Raw genomic sequence first — 23,088 nt, 5'->3', positions numbered from 1 at the left:
AGAAAAAAATGCAGACAAGGAAGCAAGGGGCTGGGAACCCATCAGTTCCTGTTAAGTGGAGCCCTGCATGACACTGGGTTGTGATGGAGCCAAGGAGAGCTGTGTGTACTGCTAACTGTCCCCGAGGCGGTGTGGTAGTGGCTGGGGGCCTGGTTGGTGAGCGGAAGTATCTTGGTTAAGGAGTATGTGAATTAAGGGTTAATATTGTGTTAATAAAAATGCTGCTATGGCCAGTTTATCAAAAAAAAAAGTGTTTGGTGTGTTTTTTAAGATTATTAAGGTTGGGGAGAGTGTGGAGGGATAAATTGGAGTGGAAATGGAGAGTCAATGGCTTCATCTGCTCTACCCCAGTCATGTCATATTTACTACTTTATGAATAGACCCCGAGTATTTTTTTACATTTATAGCTAGTGTAAATATCGACCATGTGTCAGCCTCCTGTAAAGCAGCATTAGGTTTCAGAGGAGCAAGACAAGGAGCCACTTAGGTGTCCTGCATTTACATGGACAGCATTTTAACTCCCAGCGCCCCTGCAATTTTATTACATAGGGCCTTGTAAAAGGTAGACAATTGACCTAAAATCCTGCTGCAAAAGAAAAATAGATCTAATAATTACAAAAAAATATATGCTGATTTTACCACTTTTCTTTTTTTAAAAAAATACTCCTAAAGTTTGATCCGTTTTATGGTTAGACTTAGAATAACATAAGAATTTTTCTGAGCGTGGAGTCGGGCACGGAGCAGATTATGGGGCTACTGCTGACATTTGTTCTTCAATTTTTATGTAATAATTTGATTAGGGCCCTTGCGGACACTTTGCTTCCACTGTGGAGATTTTCATTAGTGAGGACATGGAATCCCTATAGCACAGGAGATTCCTTTGTTGCTTGTCTCCTCGCTACAATCAGTCACACTAAAAGCTTGACAGATCACCCAATTGGATTTTCAGAGCTTTAAAATAGAGTCTCAGGAATGGAGTAGGACAGAAACATTTATCATTGCAGAGTCTCGCATGATGTATGCTCTGAGAAGCTGCTCAGGCATTTACCTCTCCTTTTTCAGAGAAATCTCTGATCTACAGGATTTAGCTATCTCACATCAACACAAAATAAGATTTATTTTTACCAATGTCCTAAAAGGATGAATGAAAAAAAAAACATGAAAAAAAAAACATCTCATACTGGTATGAATTGCAGTCTGCAAAGATCTGTTCAAATAGTCATGCATTCATTCTGTTTTCATTAAAGTAGACCTAGATATGGATATCTTAAAAACAGGAACAGGATTTTTAATAGCTGCAATATCAGTTGGGGCCTCAGTAAAAAAAAAAAGGGAATCTATTCTGCAATCTTATGCTACCACCAAAATATCTACTACATTGCTAATATTCTCAATATCCCCCAGCATGTATATACCCCATTCTTTGGGTAGATGATGGCAACACTGTCATCGGAAGAACTGAAATTCCTATATTCTGTAATGTTTATCAGCACGTATATGTGGAAGAGCCATTTTTAAATGTTGCCTCCAAAAAAAGTCTGTGAGTGTCCCATTGTGGTGCACAAGTCAGTTCTATACACTGTTCTAATACACTTGTATATTGTATAGATAAAAAAAACATTTACTAAAATCTCAATAAACTCCCACTACAATCTCATATATTCTGTAACACATTCATGTAAATTCAAAAGTAATTTTTTTTTTTTGGACTCCCCAATTTTTATTTAAATTATACCTGATGAATTTAATGCTTTGCCCTGAGTTGTCGCTTCCAAATAAGACTACAACTAGTCTTGCTGATGCTTGTAACATAAGCATGGTCCATTCTTGTCACCATCAAAACACCTATCCTGAAAAAATACCATTCAACTATTATTGGCACTTAGACAGCAGCAGAGAGATGCAAAACAGGATGAAAAAACCCATAGTTTATTTATGGTTGTTTTTGTGTTTTGTTATATTGTACAGTAATTTGTGTATGGCATGTAATTATGTGGTACCCTAAATGTCCTAGTGGTATTGCTTACGTTTTGCTGAATTGGGATATGGCAATTTGTTAATATAAGATGTGGATCAAAGAATTTCTTGTTCAGGATGAAAAAAAATCTATAGCAATTTTTAGGTTACACAGTACTTTAAGTAACTACCTTTAATATGTACACATCAGTCAAGAATTTTTTTTATATAACAATATATATTTATTTACAAACCCTAGGTAGCCCTAATCAGTCCAAATAACTGACTCCTCCTTTTCTGCTAAATTTAAAAAAAAATTTAATTATAGTTTTTAACATTAAGTTTTCACTTTACAAAACTGAAAAAGTGTCTTTCAAATTGAAAATTATTTTTCCATAGTATACCAAAAACATCATTTTTTGTGTTTTGTTTTTTAGTATGAGAGATTCTAAATGGCTCTATTTATAAACCAAACAATCACCCTTAAACATTCCTTGGAAGGAATCAATTACTGTCATTGAAACAAAAGGACCTGGAAAATTCCCACAAGGGAATATCTGAGGAAATGTCCGATTTCCTATTTTATAAATAGAGCCCAAAATGTATACTTTTTATTTTCAATAAAAACACATTAAATATTGAACATTTTTGTCTTAGAATAAAGTTTACATGGAAAACAAATTCATTTTGCCAAGAGGAATCCTAATTTGTCCCAAAACTTTAGTGTATGCATTTTCTTTAGTAACTTTAGTCACAACAAAGTTATAGAAGAATAAACAGGCCCGCCGTGAAAGGTGCAATGTGAGGAGTTAACAAGATAAGATACTGGGAATATGTATGTATTGCAGAGTTGTACTGCATTTTTTTGCCTAGACAAACACTTCAAATTTCTCCTGCAGTTATGATCTTTATTATTAATTCATTTTAAACATTTGTTGTCTATGTTGTTCTCTTTAGGCAGCCATAACATATCACCCAGCTGTTCTGTAACAGCTCTAGGCACAAAAATCAGAAGCAATCTTTTAAAGTACTATGATTATGATCATGTGATATTGTAGTCCATATAACTACTTTTTTTAAGCTCTTCTTTGTAGTCACTGACAGTACAGCAGTGTAGTAGCTACATGGATAATACACGGTAATTTGCATTGGAGACGTGAACAATGAATGGATTATTGTTGGATTGTCAGTAACGCTCCGAAGTACAGTATCAATGGGCACGTTTCCAAAAAATTGCGAAGCGCTCCTATAATTAGCACTATTATAGGTCCTAGACTACAGACTGTGACAAGAGCTAACATTGATCACCAGTATTATATGCATTAGATGGCTAAAATCACAAGCTGATGATAGACTGAACAATGGTTAGGAAAGGGGAAGATCTGACAAAACACAGCTGGTGTGTTCATTTAATCCTCGATAATGCAGCCTGAATTAATGATTTTGGAATACATTTATAATATCGCCAAGGCTGTTTTAAAACTGCCACCATTTGGTATATGTTCATCCTTATAATATCATATCTACAGCACCAAAATGCAGTGCACCCTTTCCAGTCTGTTTGTGCAGAACCTGTTATCCACAATTGCTTTATATTAACAACGGTAATAGGATTTTTGGGGATTCAGTTTATTAGGCCTATGCTGTATATCTAATGCTATAAATAGTGAAGAGTGTCAATATTTGCTGGTACCTAGTGTCATAAATCTCTTTGGCTGCCTTTGTTTGTGTTAAAATGCGACCATATCTCAGAGATGATTTAAGATCTGCTCTGCCCGTGCATCCATAAAGGATGGTTGTGTTGCAAATGGAAGACATACATCACCAGAATGCCTAGGCCTGCCCTGAACTAAATTGAGAGAGACGGAAAACGTCTCAACGATTCCTCCCACTTTTGTAAAGGCATTTGGGATGGAGAGCTCTTTAAATCAATAGCTATTACATTAATTACTACAGGGAGAATCAATTACCCATTTTTCAAGGCAAATTCTGTTCTTAAATATAATGAAAAACACAGCGGGAAAGGCTCCTCCCGGTATTGGAGATTGTGGAGCACAGCTGGTAGGGGTAAGTCAGGGATTCCTCAAAGAAAATTACATTTTGTAAGGAAATAATAGAACAAAAAACAACTTTCTATTTGTGGCTCGGTAAGAAAGTCTATTGTAATAACGCTATATTTTGCAGGATAGAGTAAATGCTTTGTAACCCTTTTATCTTCCAGCTGCACATCCTTTTTGTCTTTTCTATACCTGTCTTATATCAGATTAGGTTTTAGCGAGGGAAACAACATATGGCTAGTGAATCAATGGCATAGGATATAATAATAAAAGATAATGGGCCTGATTTATGAAAGATCTCCAAGGCTGGAGAGAATACACTTTCACCAGTGAAGCTGAGTGATCCAGCAAACCTGGAATGGATTTCTTTAAAGTCATTTGCTATTTTCTAGTAAATGTTTTGAATCCTGGACCAGATCCATTCCAGGTTTGCTGGACCACACAACTTCACTGATGAAAGTGTATTCACTCCAGCCTTGGAGATCTTTCATAAATCAGGCCCATTGTCCTTGATATCTAGAAATACCAGTAATTCACTGAATTCTGGATCACAAATTCTTATTCAGTTTTGTGTGTATCCAAGAAAGAGGTTCTGATGACTACTGAAGGTACTTCTGCTGCTTTCAGTAAAATCTCCATACCAGTTTATAGATTTGGAAAATAAAAAGAAATCATATATAGCAAATGGGAATTAGTAGGTTGTGTTCAGAACTTACCATATTACTAGGAAAACTATTATACACAAGCAAGGAGCACTGACACTAAATGTAGGTGCACCAAATGGTACTTAGATGTTTAGGAGGCATATACTAGGGAAACTAATAAAACATTAACGACTAAAGAGTATATATGAATACTAAACTATAACTAAATGTTTTACTTTCTTTTTTTGATTAGACTATAGAAATCCCCCCTTAGACAGCCGTAAATGGAATACATGCAGTTATAGAAGATTTTCCCTTTTAGCAACAAGCTAACCTCAATCAGATCTTTCTCCTATCTAAATCTCTGAACTTCCTTGCTTCAAATTGAAACTTGGCTTTCCCTCTCGGACTTTGCCTCTGCTGCTGCACTCTGTGATTGAGGCCTAGACTTTACACATATCCCCAAACCTGGACAATGTCCTCTCCTCCTGTGTTATTGTCTGTATCTGTCTGTCATTTGCTACCCATATTTAATATCCAGAGCTGGGTAACATGTTGGCATTATAAAATTACTGTTTATTATTATTAATAATCATATCCTGTTCTAATGACAACTTACTATGTTAGAGTGGCATCCTTAAGCCAATGGCTTTCAAATAACAGTAGTGTTGCCATTATTGTTCCTTTAGTTGGCTGTTGGACTGTCTTTTAGCTCTGCACAAGCCTCATGTAAACCAGATAGGCAGCCCAACAGACATCTGGAGGAATGTGTTGGATTTCATGGGAAACATTATGGTAATTTCAGAGCTCCTTCCCCTTAACTTCCACTTCGTCTTGGTTAGCAAGCAGCCTTGCATGTCGAACATTCTATAGATAATTGCTAGAGAATACTGACTAGAGTGCAAATGGGAAAACTGAGCTTCACAACCAGTCCTGATATCGTGACAATTACCTAAAAGCACCCTGTCATTATGTGATACATTGCAAGTTGTGTAAGCTCTTTGTATGCTGGGGCTGATGGTCATATACAAGGTGGTGGCCACCAGCAGTGGTATGATAGCTTTACCTAATACATGGGAAGACTTTCCAAGGATGTTTCAATAAATAACATGAAGTCTTATATGATAAAGCATTTCAGCATTTTAAAAAACCTGAGGATAGGGTCCCTTTTAAGTAAGTAAAGGTTTGTAATATGTGTCCACGATTAAGATAGTAGGTTTATAGTGAATAACTGATATCTGAAAGTTAGGTTTAGGGTGAGAAGACAGAGGGTTAGGGGATGAAAGTAGGACCATTTTAAGGGACTAATTGCTACTAACATCTGCAGAATAGATTTTAGGGTTGTAATGAACCCTACATATTATCACAGCTCCTACTAAAGAGGCCTTATTGAGCACTATGCGGACTCAAGCCTTTTTAATTTCCTGACTAGACAGGCTGATTGTTTTACAGTCACAAAGAAAGTGATAAAACATCTAACAAGTTTTCTATGTATTGATTTATAGAGCAAATGCTTACATGTTAACTGCAATGCCACTAAAATAGATGTGCTTACTCATTATGTTTGAACATTCAGTTTGAAATACTTATTCTTATTGCTCTGTAAATCATCTGTGACCACTGAGTTGTTCATTGGTACATGTGTATAGCCTGGATATGGATTGATTTTTATTACCACTGTCACTGCAAATAATGATATTCACATTAAAATAAACCTGTTATAAGAGAAATATGTGGGTTCCATTGCTGATTGCTTTTTTAAATGCTGGCCTGGCAATTAAGCTGATCCACTAGCTATGGGCTTCATGACACCACATAGTGAACCGCTGTGTGGTTTTGAATGCACAGACTACAATGCACTTTTTTACAAGTTACTATTAGTTAAGTCTAAGTTATTATTTATTGTAGCATATTCCATAGCAAAATTCTAGCATGTTCTTTTATTTCTCATCTCACACTGATGGGATAAACTAAAGCCAATGGATATTAATTTCCTTGATGATGATGCAGAGGTATAGCTACTGGGGTTTAGTAAAACTGCAACTGTGGTAGGACCTTTGCTTTCAAAGCTCACTTTGTGTGAATTCTTCATAACTGTTTCCCTTTTTTCCTGCTTTCAGCCCCATGTTCTTATCCTCATCTGACTGCTTCTGCCTGCCAAGAAACAGGAAACCATTTTTTATTAGGAAAACAGAAAGAGACCAGAAAAGGGAGTCATCGAATCAAGCCCAAAGCCCTGAAGAACCTCTCCAAAGAGAGGCCAAATTCCCTGGTGGACCTTAAAACTTATAAGGACACAAAGATTTTAGTGGCAAAGTTTCTGGAACATTCAAATTGTCACCTTTCTCCAGAAGTGCAGCATGTTGTAAACAGTATTAAATCTGTCATCAAGTCAGACGAAAGGCACATGGAAGAAGCCATCTTTAGTGCCAACATTATAGACCAGGTAAGCTAAATGGATGACCACTGTTTAGATAAGGTGATGTAAATAATATACCCTTCTATAATGTATTTTTCATCTGCTATTTATTACCTGTGAAGAGCTACCAAAAGAATGCATAAGTTTACCTATATGCATGAAGAATATTCTAAGTTGTGAAAAAGCAGGTGCATGTGCTTTCTTGCCCAATAGTACTAATATACTGTCCAATATCCTTGGACTTGATTAAAGTCATGTTTGCTAGAGGGCTGCATGTGTGCACCTATACACGTATAAAGAACACTTTTTTATTGGCTTACATACAACATCATGGGTGGCATTCCTAAAGCCAGCGGTTTTTACATTATTGCCCAAGCTGCAGGAACCAGAAGAATAGATATCCCCAGTGGCTTCATCTCCAGGTAAATGGCCAACATAGTACTGCTGTTAATGTTCTACCAGCAAAACAAGTTTCACCAATCTACCAATTGGTCCTCTGGCTTTATTATTGAAAGGCCACACACAGCTAATTAACAAAATATATTTATATTTGTACATTTTTATATATCGTGACTAAACCTTCAATGGTTCTGGTTGTTTTTTTAAAGCTTCCTTTACAAAATAGCTGTTCTATCTATTTAATAATACCAATAAGGAAAATAGATCAATATTAGATATTGCAAGGCTGATTGTTTTACAGTCACAAAGAAAGTGATAAAACATCTAACAAGTTTTCTATGTATTGATTTATAGAGCAAATGCTTACATGTTAACTGCAATGCCACTAAAATAGATGTGCTTACTCATTATGTTTGAACATTCAGTTTGAAATACTTATTCTTATTGCTCTGTAAATCATCTGTGACCACTGAGTTGTTCATTGGTACATGTGTATAGCCTGGATATGGATTGATTTTTATTACCACTGTCACTGCAAATAATGATATTCACATTAAAATAAACCTGTTATAAGAGAAATATGTGGGTTCCATTGCTGATTGCTTTTTTAAATGCTGGCCTGGCAATTAAGCTGATCCACTAGCTATGGGCTTCATGACACCACATAGTGAACCGCTGTGTGGTTTTGAATGCACAGACTACAATGCACTTTTTTACAAGTTACTATTAGTTAAGTCTAAGTTATTATTTATTGTAGCATATTCCATAGCAAAATTCTAGCATGTTCTTTTATTTCTCATCTCACACTGATGGGATAAACTAAAGCCAATGGATATTAATTTCCTTGATGATGATGCAGAGGTATAGCTACTGGGGTTTAGTAAAACTGCAACTGTGGTAGGACCTTTGCTTTCAAAGCTCACTTTGTGTGAATTCTTCATAACTGTTTCCCTTTTTTCCTGCTTTCAGCCCCATGTTCTTATCCTCATCTGACTGCTTCTGCCTGCCAAGAAACAGGAAACCATTTTTTATTAGGAAAACAGAAAGAGACCAGAAAAGGGAGTCATCGAATCAAGCCCAAAGCCCTGAAGAACCTCTCCAAAGAGAGGCCAAATTCCCTGGTGGACCTTAAAACTTATAAGGACACAAAGATTTTAGTGGCAAAGTTTCTGGAACATTCAAATTGTCACCTTTCTCCAGAAGTGCAGCATGTTGTAAACAGTATTAAATCTGTCATCAAGTCAGACGAAAGGCACATGGAAGAAGCCATCTTTAGTGCCAACATTATAGACCAGGTAAGCTAAATGGATGACCACTGTTTAGATAAGGTGATGTAAATAATATACCCTTCTATAATGTATTTTTCATCTGCTATTTATTACCTGTGAAGAGCTACCAAAAGAATGCATAAGTTTACCTATATGCATGAAGAATATTCTAAGTTGTGAAAAAGCAGGTGCATGTGCTTTCTTGCCCAATAGTACTAATATACTGTCCAATATCCTTGGACTTGATTAAAGTCATGTTTGCTAGAGGGCTGCATGTGTGCACCTATACACGTATAAAGAACATTTTTTTATTGGCTTACATACAACATCATGGGTGGCATTCCTAAAGCCAGCGGTTTTTACATTATTGCCCAAGCTGCAGGAACCAGAAGAATAGATATCCCCAGTGGCTTCATCTCCAGGTAAATGGCCAACATAGTACTGCTGTTAATGTTCTACCAGCAAAACAAGTTTCACCAATCTACCAATTGGTCCTCTGGCTTTATTATTGAAAGGCCACACACAGCTAATTAACAAAATATATTTATATTTGTACATTTTTATATATCGTGACTAAACCTTCAATGGTTCTGGTTGTTTTTTTAAAGCTTCCTTTACAAAATAGCTGTTCTATCTATTTAATAATACCAATAAGGAAAATAGATCAATATTAGATATTGCAAGAAACCTGATTTTTACAATTCCTACCAAACATGTAGACTATGCAAGGGATAGTAGACAGGGACATAGCTGTGTAATGACATTTTCTTTATCTATTCAGATATTAACCAGATGTAGCAGTCATTTTATCTTCATACACAGAGAAAATATTATCAGATACGTTTTGAAACCAGAACAGATGGTGTTCCATGTGTCATTTGTCTGCTGCAAGGCACCTGAAAAAAATATATTATCTTGTATACGTTCAGACTATAATGAGCTGATTATATTGATATGTCTAGTGTAACATGTTTACCCCATACAGAACCAATCATTATTTTTGAAGTTTATTGCTTCTAGCTATACACAGCACTTTGATGAACTTATTGTCCAAATCCATCCAACTTGTTAAGATCACTGGAGCCTCAGGGAATGCATAACTTTTCTCTCTGATATTCTGAGCTATTAGATGGGGCACAGGTGTGATGAAGTAGTTGTTTTCTATGCAGAAACGGGAAAGATCTATGAGTGTCTGTAGATATTTTTCAACATGAAATTCATAGATGCTCATTTTTAGTCAGCATACAATCCATGTTTTAGGAAACACTGCACAAATCACCTTCATTGTTTGCAAAACTGTATGCCCTGCAACATTAGATTTTCAAGAGCTGTGCCAGGACTCAAGTCTAAGCCAAAACTTTGGCTATTCATATATTTGTAAAGGGGCAATATAGTATATTTTCAGAAAACAAAGATTAAATTATTATTACAGTGTTTACCATAAAGTCATTTTTGAGTCATGTTCTCATTTTTACCACCCTTCTTTTTCATACTTTTGTCATTGCAAGAAAACAGAGGTTGATAGAATAGCCACTTAATCAGTGTTTCTCAAACTTTTTAACATCTTCACAGAACCTCTGTTCTGTTTACTATATGCACAATGCACAGTACATCACTTTGGTGGTCATTGGGAAGAATGTCTCTTATATTGCAGGCCAGTGGTAAGGGTGCCACCCTTACAGATAGCCAAAAAACGTATTGGTGTCAGACCTGAGGGGCACAAACTGCTCATTGCTCAAGGAACCCCTAGCAACCCCTGGAGGAACCCTAGGGTATCACAGAACGCTGGATGAGACACACTGGACTAAAGCAAGCTCTTTAGAGTTTAGTGCAGTTACTTTATTGTCTCTGTCTTAACAAACATTGAGATATAAGTCACATAAGGAGAGTATTGTTTCCAATGAGCTGGGTGGTCCAGTAATGTACAACCATTGTACACAGCAAAGCAAGAAACAGAACATAAATACCAATAAACAAGTGGAAACAGCGTTTTTAGGACACTGACATATTTTTTATTAAAAAAAAGTGTGTAGCACCTATTCTTTCTGTCTTGATCGCTGTGATGATCAAGACAGAATAGGAACAAAAAACATCTCAGTATACCTACTTCATACATCCCGGGAGGCTCTTGGCTGCTATTTCTGTGCATGCCCAATCTCAGGCAGAAGGAGCCCTCTTTAATGGGAGAAAGAAAAGTGCCGATCTCACTGCACATGCATCTTTTTTGCCCCTCTATGTCACCTGATCTTGCACCTGCACAGTGCAAGATCGGTTGACATACTAAGAAGAACTTGGAAGAAGAGTGAAGAAGATGGCGGCACTGAAGAAGGATACCGTGACGACATGGTACCCAATCGAAGAAACCTCATGATGGATCAACGGATCTGCAGGATTAAAGGTAAGTGCGTTTTTTTTTATTTTGACCTAAGTTCCACTTTAAGTCAGAGCTGTTGTACACTTGTTATGGGTATGTTGTGTGGTCCAGGTAACATTAAGAGCATCTCTCAAAAATTGCTTTTTATATGCGAAAGAAATGATATTGCATTTGACTACCTATTTTCATTCATTAGTTTTACATTTTTTAATTACAGCTTCATTTGTGTCTCCATTTAGGTAGTGTCTGAAATGGCCATATTTGCTCTAAATGCAAATCCTTTTAAATGCATTTTCATCCGCCTAACCCAAGTCTGTCAAAAATCAGTTTCAGGGCATAATATATAGGAATTAGAGGCAGCCTTATTTTGAAAAAAATCTGGCTATAGCCATTTCTTTATAACAGACCATGTGACTTGTAGGGGGTAGAGAAGAGCTCCGATTGTGCAGGTATTTATAATTGTAGCATTTGAAAAATACATTTAAAAAAGTGAATATATTTATAAAGTGTGGGAATATTTACATAACTGCTATAAAAAACTATTGGTATTCTGCACTGTTAGACAAATTGCTTTTGAGATGGAGATTAAAGAGACCAGGAACTCTTTACTAGTTTTTCATGGTAGAGTGGGCGGGTTCTGGTATCATGATGGCACTCTGGGGGACGTTTGTTCTCCTTTCAGTGGGTGTAGTGGCCAGGGCACGTTAACCATGCCCCCCCTTTTTTTAAGACCACACCTCTGGTCTAAACTGAAGATACCACAGCTGGGATCCAATATTACACGCATTCGGCTGCCTACAATTTAACTAGTGTGTTAGTGTGTGCTAACCGTAGCAGCAGAAAAATACAATCACTCTGGAAACTTGAATGCCATTTCTAGAAAAATAGATTTCTTTTTCATTAAAAAAAACAAGACTATTCACAACATATTATTTCTACAAAATAGTTTGTGTGGTAGATGTAAATTAAAATAAATCATGATAATACAAAGCTCAGTAGCACAAGCTGACATTGACATATAATACTGAATGATTCACTCTCTCCCTGTTTGCTAGTTAAGAAGGCTTCTATGATCTATGATAAAATAAATCTGTCCTGAGATATACATGGAATTATTTAAATGTTGTTTGCTGCCCTTTACCTAGAACAAGCGTGCACATAAGGATGCTGACTTTATTAGACACAATTTTCATTGATATATGTTCCATATAACCTACCAAAACATCAATTTTTAAGTTCAGGTCCAATAAAAGAATAGACATTTTTGAATAGTCCTAACACATTCACACTGTAGTTCTACAGGCCATGGGCATTAGTATTGGTATTGGACCAGATAGGAGTGGCCCCTTGATCTTTAGTAGTAGTGGTGGTTGGATAGATCCTACTGAAGTTGATTCTGACTCAGATCAGAGCTATTTCAACACAGATCATAACTTGGAATTTGAGCAATCCAAATTCCGATTCAATGTATACTTATCAATGACAGGCATAGTAGGGCTCAGCCAATCTGGTCACTGAACAAAGACAGCCGTCATGGTGGCTGGATTTGCCAAGAGCTACTATACCTATAGCTACTATATACTATACTATACTTGTCAATGACAAGTATATTATGGCTCATAAAAATAATACAAATTCCAAATCTGAATTTCCCACTAAGCTTACCTCCAGTAACAAGCAAACAGACCCACTGCCTACAGGACAGGAAAGTATCTAGTGGCTACATTTTAATAAGTTTTTCTATGCTAGATAAACACCTATAGAAAAATAAAACCTGCAGTAACTTTTCTATTGCTTGCCTGTTTACTGACTGATATGCAGAACAGTCACATCCCAAAATGCCAAGCACTAAATCCAGAACATTTTGTGAAATGTGATACAAATCTGTTTCATGCCAATCACTTTTTAACAAATCAGAAATGGTTGAACATTATAAAATATAACCATTACAGTATGTGCATAGAAAAAGCAAAGCAGTTAAATTCATGAGCTGTTACATTGGTAGAAAGCAAGTGAAACAAAATGTAGATTCCAAAGCATCTGATTGTTCTGCAGCCAGATGTTATTTTAACAATAACTTATAGATGTCTTATTATAATTCAAGACTATGCAAATTATCCAGCAGTTCTTGTTTTAGCATTAGCATTATATATTCATAAAGTAAAAATCTCAGCAATACTTACAACAATATGGTAATCTGTGCTTATTCCTAAACAAGCCATACACCATTGGCTTTACAGTATTTTTAAAGCAGAGAATCAGACATTCCCTCAAACATTCTCTTGTGGGAATCTTGCAGTAATTGATTCCCACCAGAAAATGTATGTGGGAAAGTCAGATCACCTGTTTTATAAATAGAGCCCTAGGCGATATTTTATTTCAAATAACCGATCAGCAAATTGTGAATTTGATCATAGCAGTTTCATTTATGATCGACATTTAGGCAAAATGTACATCAAAAATTTATTGGACAAGGTGTTCTTTGTTATTGATAATTGGTCAATCATTGCATAGAAATAATAACCATCGATATCAACAAGTGAGTGGTACATCAAATACTTGTAGATGATCAGAGGGATCATTTTGAGTCAATTGAAAAAATTGTTGAAAAATACATCAAGAAAAATGGACACAGACTATGATCAGCTTTATCCCATCATTGGACTTGCATTATCGGACCTTTTAGAACTAGCAGCCTGTATTTTGTTCAGCACAATAAATTGCTATTCTTGTCATGCCTGGAATCATAACTATAGTCATTTTTATTTGGGCTGGAACCTTTAACAGTAAGTATTTATAAATAATAGGCCTATGATGCTTGAAATCGAGATCATAATTGCATATGTGGCGGAGATGTCTTGTGGCATCCCGTTTTGGATTTCAGGTCTTCCGACTTCTGTCTAAGCTGTTTCAGAAACAGATACCCAAGTAGCCACTGCATGCCCTCCTACCCTATAAACCTAGCTATCTTTCCCGCAATCAATTTCCGCAAACCATTGCGAATGGCTTGAAAGGCTCCTTACTTGAACTTTTGGGGAAGTTATAAAACGTGTTTCTTGAATTCTCACACAAAAAAATACACAGCACAACAAGAAGATACTATGGATAAATTTACCTCAATTTGGTCACCATGAATCAATACCTGCCAGTCCCAACCCTGGACCTTGATTTGTATTCTTTATATCATTGTTGCCCTACTATCCCTTTAAATTCCTTATCACTGGAATTCCTTCCTGACCCTCTTTTACCAACCTACTAACCCATTCCAACCCACCCTTGCCCACTTCCCTATACTACCTACACTCCATCAGCAATGTCCCCTATAGGTTATATCATAATAATATTAGATTCTACACTACATGTACCTTTACTCAACTGTATGAGAGTTTGGGGATTGGCTGTCCGCTATATACATGTTTTCAATTTCCAATGTACCACCTATTTGGTTTTTGTATAATATCTTAATTTCTTATATAATAACCCTTTTTCTTCAAATTTTGAAAGTGGAAAATTCATCTCTGATATTTCCCTGTCCCTATTTGTTCTTCTTTTAATCCTGCCTATTATTACCCAATAAACTTGTTTGAAACAAGTAATAAACCTATATATACACATAATCAAAAAGCACAAAAAATACACAGCTTGTTTTTTTGTTTAATTCACATATTAAGTGTATCTAACCAAAAAAATTAAAAGCTAATTCCACCTATTACATAGCCAAATGACAGTGTCACACTTCTGTAATAGATTCACCATAATCCTGAATAAACAAATACGTGTCAAGTCCAGCTACAGGAGAGTGACATCCTTAGTAATGATCTTGTGCAAGGAAACAGAGATATAAATGTCTACTTGTAAATCTCCCCAAAATATTTTAAGGAAGATAACAGAAAATGACAAGAGTCCATCCGTAATAAAATTCTAGGTTTTGCTGTCCTCAGGGGAACTCTCAAACCTCAAAACCCCAGCGTTCACAATGGATGTATGTGTACATTCTTATACCAGTTTTATTCTTGGAAATACTGTTGGCAGAAAAAAATATAGTTGGGTGCTTGACTGCTAACAACTTGAAATCCTTTTACTGTCAGAGAATTGAACATTGGAATTCCTGGGTCATCCTGACCTCCCAGATGGTGTTTTATCCAGTGTTGTACTGTTCTTGCTGCTAAAAGCTAGGACGCAACTAGGAGACAAATTTCTGATTTTGGTGCACTTACATCAAGTGATACAGTTGTGCATTGCATTACGATACGTTTAAAGGCAGGACTTCTTTTTCATTCATTAAGGTCCTATGATGGCCCGTTTATTTTTAATTGGTAGCACCTTAATACATCAAAACATTTTGAGAAAAACTGCATTATGGTGTGAAAAGGCCATTAAAAAAGGGGCGGTGGATTATATCTAGCCCTGATCTTATAATGTGTATAGAGGTTTGAAAAAGTTCAAAGCAGATACTCAGAGCTGTAGGTGCAGAAAGCTTTCCCTCAATAGTTATCAGATGCTCATGGTAATTCAACACACAAACTGGCCCTCAAACAAAATTTTGACATGAAATGGGGTATGACTTACACCTAATATCACCCAAACCTTCTTCATTGAAAATGCCATACTTCAATTCTTTTCCCTCCATCTCCTCATCTGACGCTATTTTTTTTTTACCACTAGAACATTTTAATTACATTTGCATAATTTGTGTTTATTTTTAGGTGCAAATGGTTTTGCTCAACTAGGAAAAGATCCTAATGAAGTGACAACTATTATCACTTCAGTTTTGATTAATAAATATGGAGATAGCAGAGTAAATTTATTTGTCAGTGAGGTGAGGATTTAAATGCCTATTTTAAATTTACACATGTCATGGCAGTCTAACAATCCAAATGAACATTTCAAGCATTAAATAATCAATATATAAACAAGAAAACATAGATTAAAAAAATTGGATGAAATTACACCTACTTCCCTTTTCCCAAACTCGTAGATATTAGTGGTAATTGCCAGTCATCAAAATACCAGCTAGGAATTGTTTTGCAAATGCTCATTTAATAAATACAGTGTAACAATGTTTTGTTTCATTGTATTTACTATTTTATTTATATACTGTGTATGCCAACACTAAATGAAACAAGTAAAGATTTTTTTAACAAAATGAATTTTTATTTTACCTTTTATTGACCTGCCCTTTCCTTCTGCCTCTGGCCAATTTTGTTGTTTTTCTTTTAGTATTTGATCACATTGTTCTGTTTATTATTTAGTTTAGTTTGCATAAAAAGAAAATGCTTTAAGAAAATAACACTTTTATTCCTTTTAAATGAAAAATAAAAAGATTCCCTCAGCTTCTATCTACGTAAGCAAGCATATAAGTGGCCACCCCTAAAGTATCAATGAGTCAAACGAAGAGGAAAGAAAAGACGGGGTTTTGGCCTTGGTTTCAAAAGATAGTTATGTATTGTTCATAAAGTTCATACATAATTTATGCAACAATAGAATATTTTTCCCTGCCCATTAAACAGCATGGGCTGGGATTAACACACTATACATAAATCCGCTAGTGTTTTAGTATTGTACCGTTGACTCTTTTTATTCCAATGCGTTTCGCCACTGTGGACTTCGTCAGGAGTATATAGTGTAGACTTTTCTGGTCTAAAAGGTAGCTGTGATACATTACCAGTACATATACATTATTTGTAGTTAAATATACAATATATACCTGATTTGTAGTTATATAATGCACAGAAGGTTCGAAATCGACTAAAACAGGAAAATGTCATGTTGTGTCTATATCTGCATACATATAAATATATATATTATATATGTTCACATACATATTTACATTTACACATGCAAATATTATATCTAATATAGGTAGTTACCTATTAGAGTATATCAAAAGGATACGTATGTGAATTAATCAAAATAAATAGCAAAAAATGTTCAATAGCAAAAAGTATATATATTTACACATGCAATTCTTCTTTCTAACACATGCAATTACCTGTTGGAGTGTATCAAAAGGATGTGTATATGGATGAATCAAGTTTAATAACAAAAAAGTATTGAGTAGCAAGGAAGTCTGCATGGTACTTTACCATGAAACATTATTACAATATGCAGAGAGCTAAACAATCCTTTTGATATACTCTATTGTTGCATAAATTATGTACCAGACACGGTGAATTTATATCGAATCTCTGGACATGATTTAAGAAAGCTCTCCAAAGCTGGAGAGCATACACTTTCCTGGACCCAATCCATTCCAGGTTTGCTGAATCACCAAGCTTCACTGATGAAAGTATATCCTCTCCAGCCTTAGAGAGCTAAATCAGGCCCAGTGTGTATAAAAAAAAATACCCGGGTTAGGTATAATTCATTCTCAAATTGCTGTGCTGTTCTTGACAACATGGTTTTATTTCTCCTGCACTTGCTGTATTTCTGAAAAACATTGGATAGAGGAACTGTGTATTTAATTTACTTTTATCATACTGGTGTAATTTTTACACCTCCTCTACCCTCTCCTGACAATTACTGGGCATTATTACTAGCCATGGCACACACTGGTAGTTACTGCTGTCTGTGACACATATTGGGAGTCATTTTTTTCTGGGGGGTACTAGTTTCTAGTTATACCCCTGCCACAGTGCTCTAACACTCCCAACAACTTTGCTCAAGACCAACCAAAGCCAAACTGAACTGAACTGAAGTCTCACTTCCTCATGTATTGTTTTTTCTACTTTAACTATCACATGGTCACACCTAATTGACCTACCAGCTGAATCCAGAGATTAGGCTCATTAAACAGATGTTCTATCCCCACTTTGCTTCTATACACGGTGTGTATTCACCTATAAACATAACTACTATTAGAATGTGCCTTGTTCAGTTTTGGGTTTAGTTGAGCTTTGAAAAAAAATTCTCAACAATGATCACCTCTCAAACAAAGAGGACCATTTTGTGATGCTGCAAGCTTGCAGATACCATTATCAAATTGTATCTTATTTGTTCCACCAATGAAAGGTAGCTTAATTTTCAGAAATAATAAAAAAGATCTTTAAAAGAAAAAAGGTGTTGTACAACCTCAGCGTTGTATTACTTTATGTACCTCAAAGTGTTTTCACAAAATGTTTTAATAAAAAACAAGCTGAAGTTTTAATAAAAAACATTTGAAGGTCAAGTGGTCATTGGGGGACATTTCTTTGTACAAAAAACACACAATATTATGCTTACCTCAAGGCAGACAAAATTGACATAATAGGGAACAGCATAGCTTTATTTACCCTTGAGCATTGTTGATGCAAAAAGGAACTGCACACAAAATGTATACTGTGATGTACGCCTAACGGAAACTAGTGATCAGTGAAATATGAAGATTTTCATTGCTGGTCACGCCATCAAGTTGATTCTAGGGCTTCAACAGTTCAGAGCCAATTATCCCAAATAAAGTTGGTGTTAGGGTCATGAATAAAACAAAGTAGTTTATTTTTTATAATAAAACATTTTAATACTAAATTTAAAGTGGAAACTGAGGTTTATAAACTAAGGGAAGGACTGCAGGAAAAATGGAACCATCAAAGTGTGCCATTGAGTTGCATTGATTTGTCAGAATAGTAAATATTGGTTTCTAAAGGCCTGGTGGGCCTAGAGTGTGGTGGGTCCCACACTCACTGATATAGTACAGTATCACTACTCGGGTTCACTGTCACAGCATATCTGGTTAGTACTGGCCCCATGCTGCATCACAAAAATATCAAATAAAGTAGCAATGCATCCATAAACAAAATCACTAAATCAAATTATTTACCTACCCAAAACTTTATATGGCTTTCTTGGTATCAGCTATGAATAATGTCTTGCATAGTGATACTGGGAGAAGGAAGGAGTAAGGAAGAAGGAGAGAAAATGTAATGGCCATTTACTGCCCACTCAGCAGGCAAAAGGAGTGTTTTGATCTTACTTCTTGCTAAAACTATGCTGGAGCTGGAGATTGGGGTTATGCTGTCTGGAAGATGTGTTTAAACACAAAGGTTGCTGATATCTGTATTATACCGGCCCACTTGCGGATGCATGTTGGAGTTCTAGTTCTAGCCAACCACTAATCAACAAATGCATTTCCTGCAAATGTACAATGTCACAGCTAAATTGAGGCTAATGTCTAAACTTTGATTTTGACAGGTGATCACCAGCTCACAGCAGAATATCAGCATGTCAAGAAAACGACTACAAGAAGACCTTCATCTTCGGAGCTGTGGAGCTCTTAGTTCTCCAGTAGCATTTCTACACAGGATTCATCTAGCACGTGATATGGATCAGGGCCGACCACATAGTCTTATTGGAGTTTGCAGAGAAACCATTCTTTGATTAACAGCTAACAGATTGCATGTAAAACTGTTACTTTTCAATCCAGCTCTATAATCCAAACCAACTACAACATGGCATTTCCTGTCTGGACTTGATCATGCATGGGACAAAAGACTCCAAACTTGGGGAGGTCCCTGAATGTAATAAGTTTCTGCAACAACAATGCAAGCTTTATTTCCACACACAAAAAGCCTTTTTTGGAATAGATGACTGGGGTTTGTTCTATTTTTTTTTTGAAAATAGATTTTGGATATTGCTGCCATGTAGCTTCATTTAATGTACACCATATTCTCAACAATGATCACCTCTCAAACAAAGAGGACCATTTTGTGATGCTGCAAGCTTGCAGATACCATTATCAAATTGTATCTTATTTGTTCCAACAATGAAAGGTAGCTTAATTTTCAGAAATAAAAAAAAAGATCTTCAAAAGAAAAAAGGTGTTGTACAACCTCAGCGTTGTATTTATTACTTTATGTACCTCAAAGTGTTTTCACAAAATGTTTTAATAAAAAACAAGCTATTTATTCTCTTTGCTTTTTTTTCGTTATTCACATTTGAAGGTCAAGTGGTCATTGAGGGACATTTCTTTGTACAAAAAACACACAATATTATGCTTGCCTCAAGGCAGACAAAATTGACATATTAGGGAACAGCATAGCTTTATTTACCCTTGAGCATTGTTGATGCAAAAAGGAACTGCACACAAAATGTATACTGTGATGTATGCCTAACGGAAACTAGTGATCAGTGAAATATGAAGATTTTCATTGCTGGTCACGCCATCAAGTTGAGTCTAGGGCTTCAACAGTTCAGAGCTAATTATCCCAAATAAAGTTGGTGTTAGGGTCATGAATAAAACAAAGCAGTTTATTTTTTATAATAAAACATTTTAATACTAAATTTAAAGTGGAAACAGAGGTTTATAAACTAAGGGAAGGACTGCAGGAAAAATGGAACCATCAAAGTATGCCATTGAGTTGCATTGATTTGTCAGAATAGTAAATATTGGTTTCTAAAGGCCTATAATACTCAGCAAGTGTAACTGATGGTGGGTCCCACACTCACTGATATAGTACAGTATCACTACTCGGGTTCACTGTCACAGCATATCTGGTTAGTACTGGCCCCATGCTGCATCACATACGCAACACAGTCCAATACCATTGATGCATTTTGTCCGTCTGCCCATAATGCAATGACAATTCCAAAGTGCAGTAACAAGAAATATTTACCTTATATTACTACAGTAAACTGTTATTTAACTGGCTGCTTTGGGTTACTGCACTTTGCAGTTTTTTTTTCCAATAACATTTGTATACCTTTGCAGGTAATTTTGCAGTTGTATATTCATGATGTCTTCCTGAATGGATCAAAAAAAAAAAAAAGCAGACTTTGCACCCAAATTAAAAAAATAGACCCACCCCCATGTATAACTTCTGCTTTAGAGCTGTGGAAGAATAAAAAAGGGGAATGTTAGAAAATATCATTAACTGTAACCCCACTTCTGCATAAAAAAATGTCATGATCCTTTTGGCAAACAAAATGGCAAGGCTAGATATCCCAAATCATAGAAGAAGCTCCAGTACAGCGCAGAAGCATATTCCCATTAGATTGGGGGTCTTTGGTGTACTCAAAATCCTGCTGTAGGGATCATCACGTGACATCACGTTTACTATATGTCATTGGTGGAAGCCAGTTGGCAGGTACACATATTTTCTAGCATTTCTCTAGTTTTTCCCATTCATGTAACGTGACAATAATACATAAAGAAGGGGCCAGTATTGATTAAGAAGACATTCTATTTGGGTGCAATCTTAACTTTAATTAACAAGAGCCTTCTGGAAGTGCTTAATTACATACTTACCAACATCAAATTACATACTTACCAACATCAAACACTAACTAGGGATTGGGATCCACAAAAAGAGCTGCTAAGGTAAGATGTTATTTAACTAAGTGACAGTTTCCTCATATATGCCTGCTTTGTTCTCCTGATGACAATAAACTGCAGTGATCAGCAAATTAAATAAAAAAGCAACAGATCTTTATTTGTATTAAATTTATTAACAGTAATTGATGACTCCTTTCCTACATTGGTGGCTGCATGCAACTTCCTGGAAATACAGTAGGTTTGTGTTACTGTATTGTAAGGCTTTTTATGTCACAGTGTGAACTATTCAAGGTCTAAGCCAAAATTCAGAACACCGATCGACATTTATTTTTTTAATGAAATACAGAGTCACGTTGCACACCGTCTAATACTGTTAATGATCATGAATTGTCATTGACTGAACAAAACAAGAAAGCAAGCTTAACGGTTTTCTTTCTCTCCTGCTTTTGCCAACAGGACCTGTGCAGAAAGTAATAAAAAGATACAAATAACACAAATCTATCTGCTTACAGAATCACTCCCTTCTAAACATTGTTCTGGAAGCCAAATTTCAACTGTTAGATCTTGAGAATATACAATATAAACAAGATCTGTATGTCGACCGAATGAAACATGTACACACATGACAAACAATCAAACCTATACCATGTGATCAGATTTGTTCTCTGTTCCATCTGGAAGAAAAAGGTTTACAATCTGCACAGAGATGCGCTCCTGTTTTATTTCTAAAGCAATCAGACACTTTTATTGTCAGTTACTGTAGCTACTTATCCCACTTCTGCAGAGTCATTCATATTCATGAGAATCGTCAGAGAGAATGTGATATAAAAGTAATAATGTTCTCAACAATAAATTTTGATATGTCTTCGGTTTTATAGTTTATCAACTTAGTTCTAGATAGGTGGCCATCAGAAAGTGCCAGTGTAAATTCAATGAATGGTAGATATGTAAAAAGAAAGTTATGCTTCTGTCCAACTTTCTACTTAAAGCGGAAGTAAACTAGAAACAAAAAAAATCACACCTTAAATCCTGCAGATCCCTCAATGGCGCTGATCCTTCTTGTGATCAGGTCCTGCGCTGTTCTGGGGTTCCTCAGAGGAAGCACTGGGCGCTGCCATCTTCTAACTTCTCTTCTGGTCGTCTTGCTCTGTCACCTGATCTCGCACTGCACATGTGTGAGATCGGGTGACATAGCCACTTTGAAGGGGGCACTGCGAATGCATGAGATCAGCATTTCTTTCACCATGGAGGAAAAGATGCCCCTTCTACGCATGCTCTGATCTTGGGCAGCCAGAGCCTCCCAGGATGTATGACATAGGTATCCTGGGAGGCTCTGTGCTCCCATTAGGTTTTGATCGCTGCTGCTATCAAGACTTAAAGAGGGGTGCTGCACTTTTTTTTTTTTAAAGCATGTTTTTACTTTATATAGAACGGTTGTCTACCCTTCTATGTAAAGTAAAAATGTTGAGTTTAAGTACGCTTTAAGCACCTCACAATTCTTTGGTTCATATGACATTCATTTTGGATCGCAAAGCATTTGATCAATTAGATGTGTTCTGTCAGCCATCTGCTTCTTCAAGCCTTAGTTTACAATGTTAGCTGTGAAATAAAGGACAATCTTATTTATTAAATCTCACAGGATGTTCTAATATTAGCACTTAAAGTGTTTCTAATACAAGTCAGTGTATTAGTTAACATTACACACGATTTTACATTTTTAGAGCA

General features: G+C 35.9%; 1 protein-coding gene across 1 annotated transcript in view; it reads left to right on the top strand.

Moving 5' to 3' along the window:
• Positions 1 to 20,152, top strand: part of ENTREP2 (endosomal transmembrane epsin interactor 2) — a 402,743-nt gene extending 382,591 nt beyond the window's left edge. The window contains exons 10-11 of the mRNA XM_072402292.1: positions 6,778 to 7,103; positions 19,284 to 20,152. Of these exons, the coding sequence (XP_072258393.1) occupies positions 6,778 to 7,103; positions 19,284 to 19,469 (512 nt within the window). The 3' untranslated portion in view covers positions 19,470 to 20,152. The remainder of the gene's footprint in view (positions 1 to 6,777; positions 7,104 to 19,283) is intronic.
• Positions 20,153 to 23,088: the final 2,936 nt, after the last annotated feature.

This window comes from Pyxicephalus adspersus, chromosome 2 (assembly GCF_032062135.1).
Source record: "Pyxicephalus adspersus chromosome 2, UCB_Pads_2.0, whole genome shotgun sequence".
Taxonomy (NCBI): domain Eukaryota; kingdom Metazoa; phylum Chordata; class Amphibia; order Anura; family Pyxicephalidae; genus Pyxicephalus; species Pyxicephalus adspersus.
Note: the sequence above shows the minus strand (reverse complement) of the source record. Positions and strands in the feature narration are given on the sequence as shown.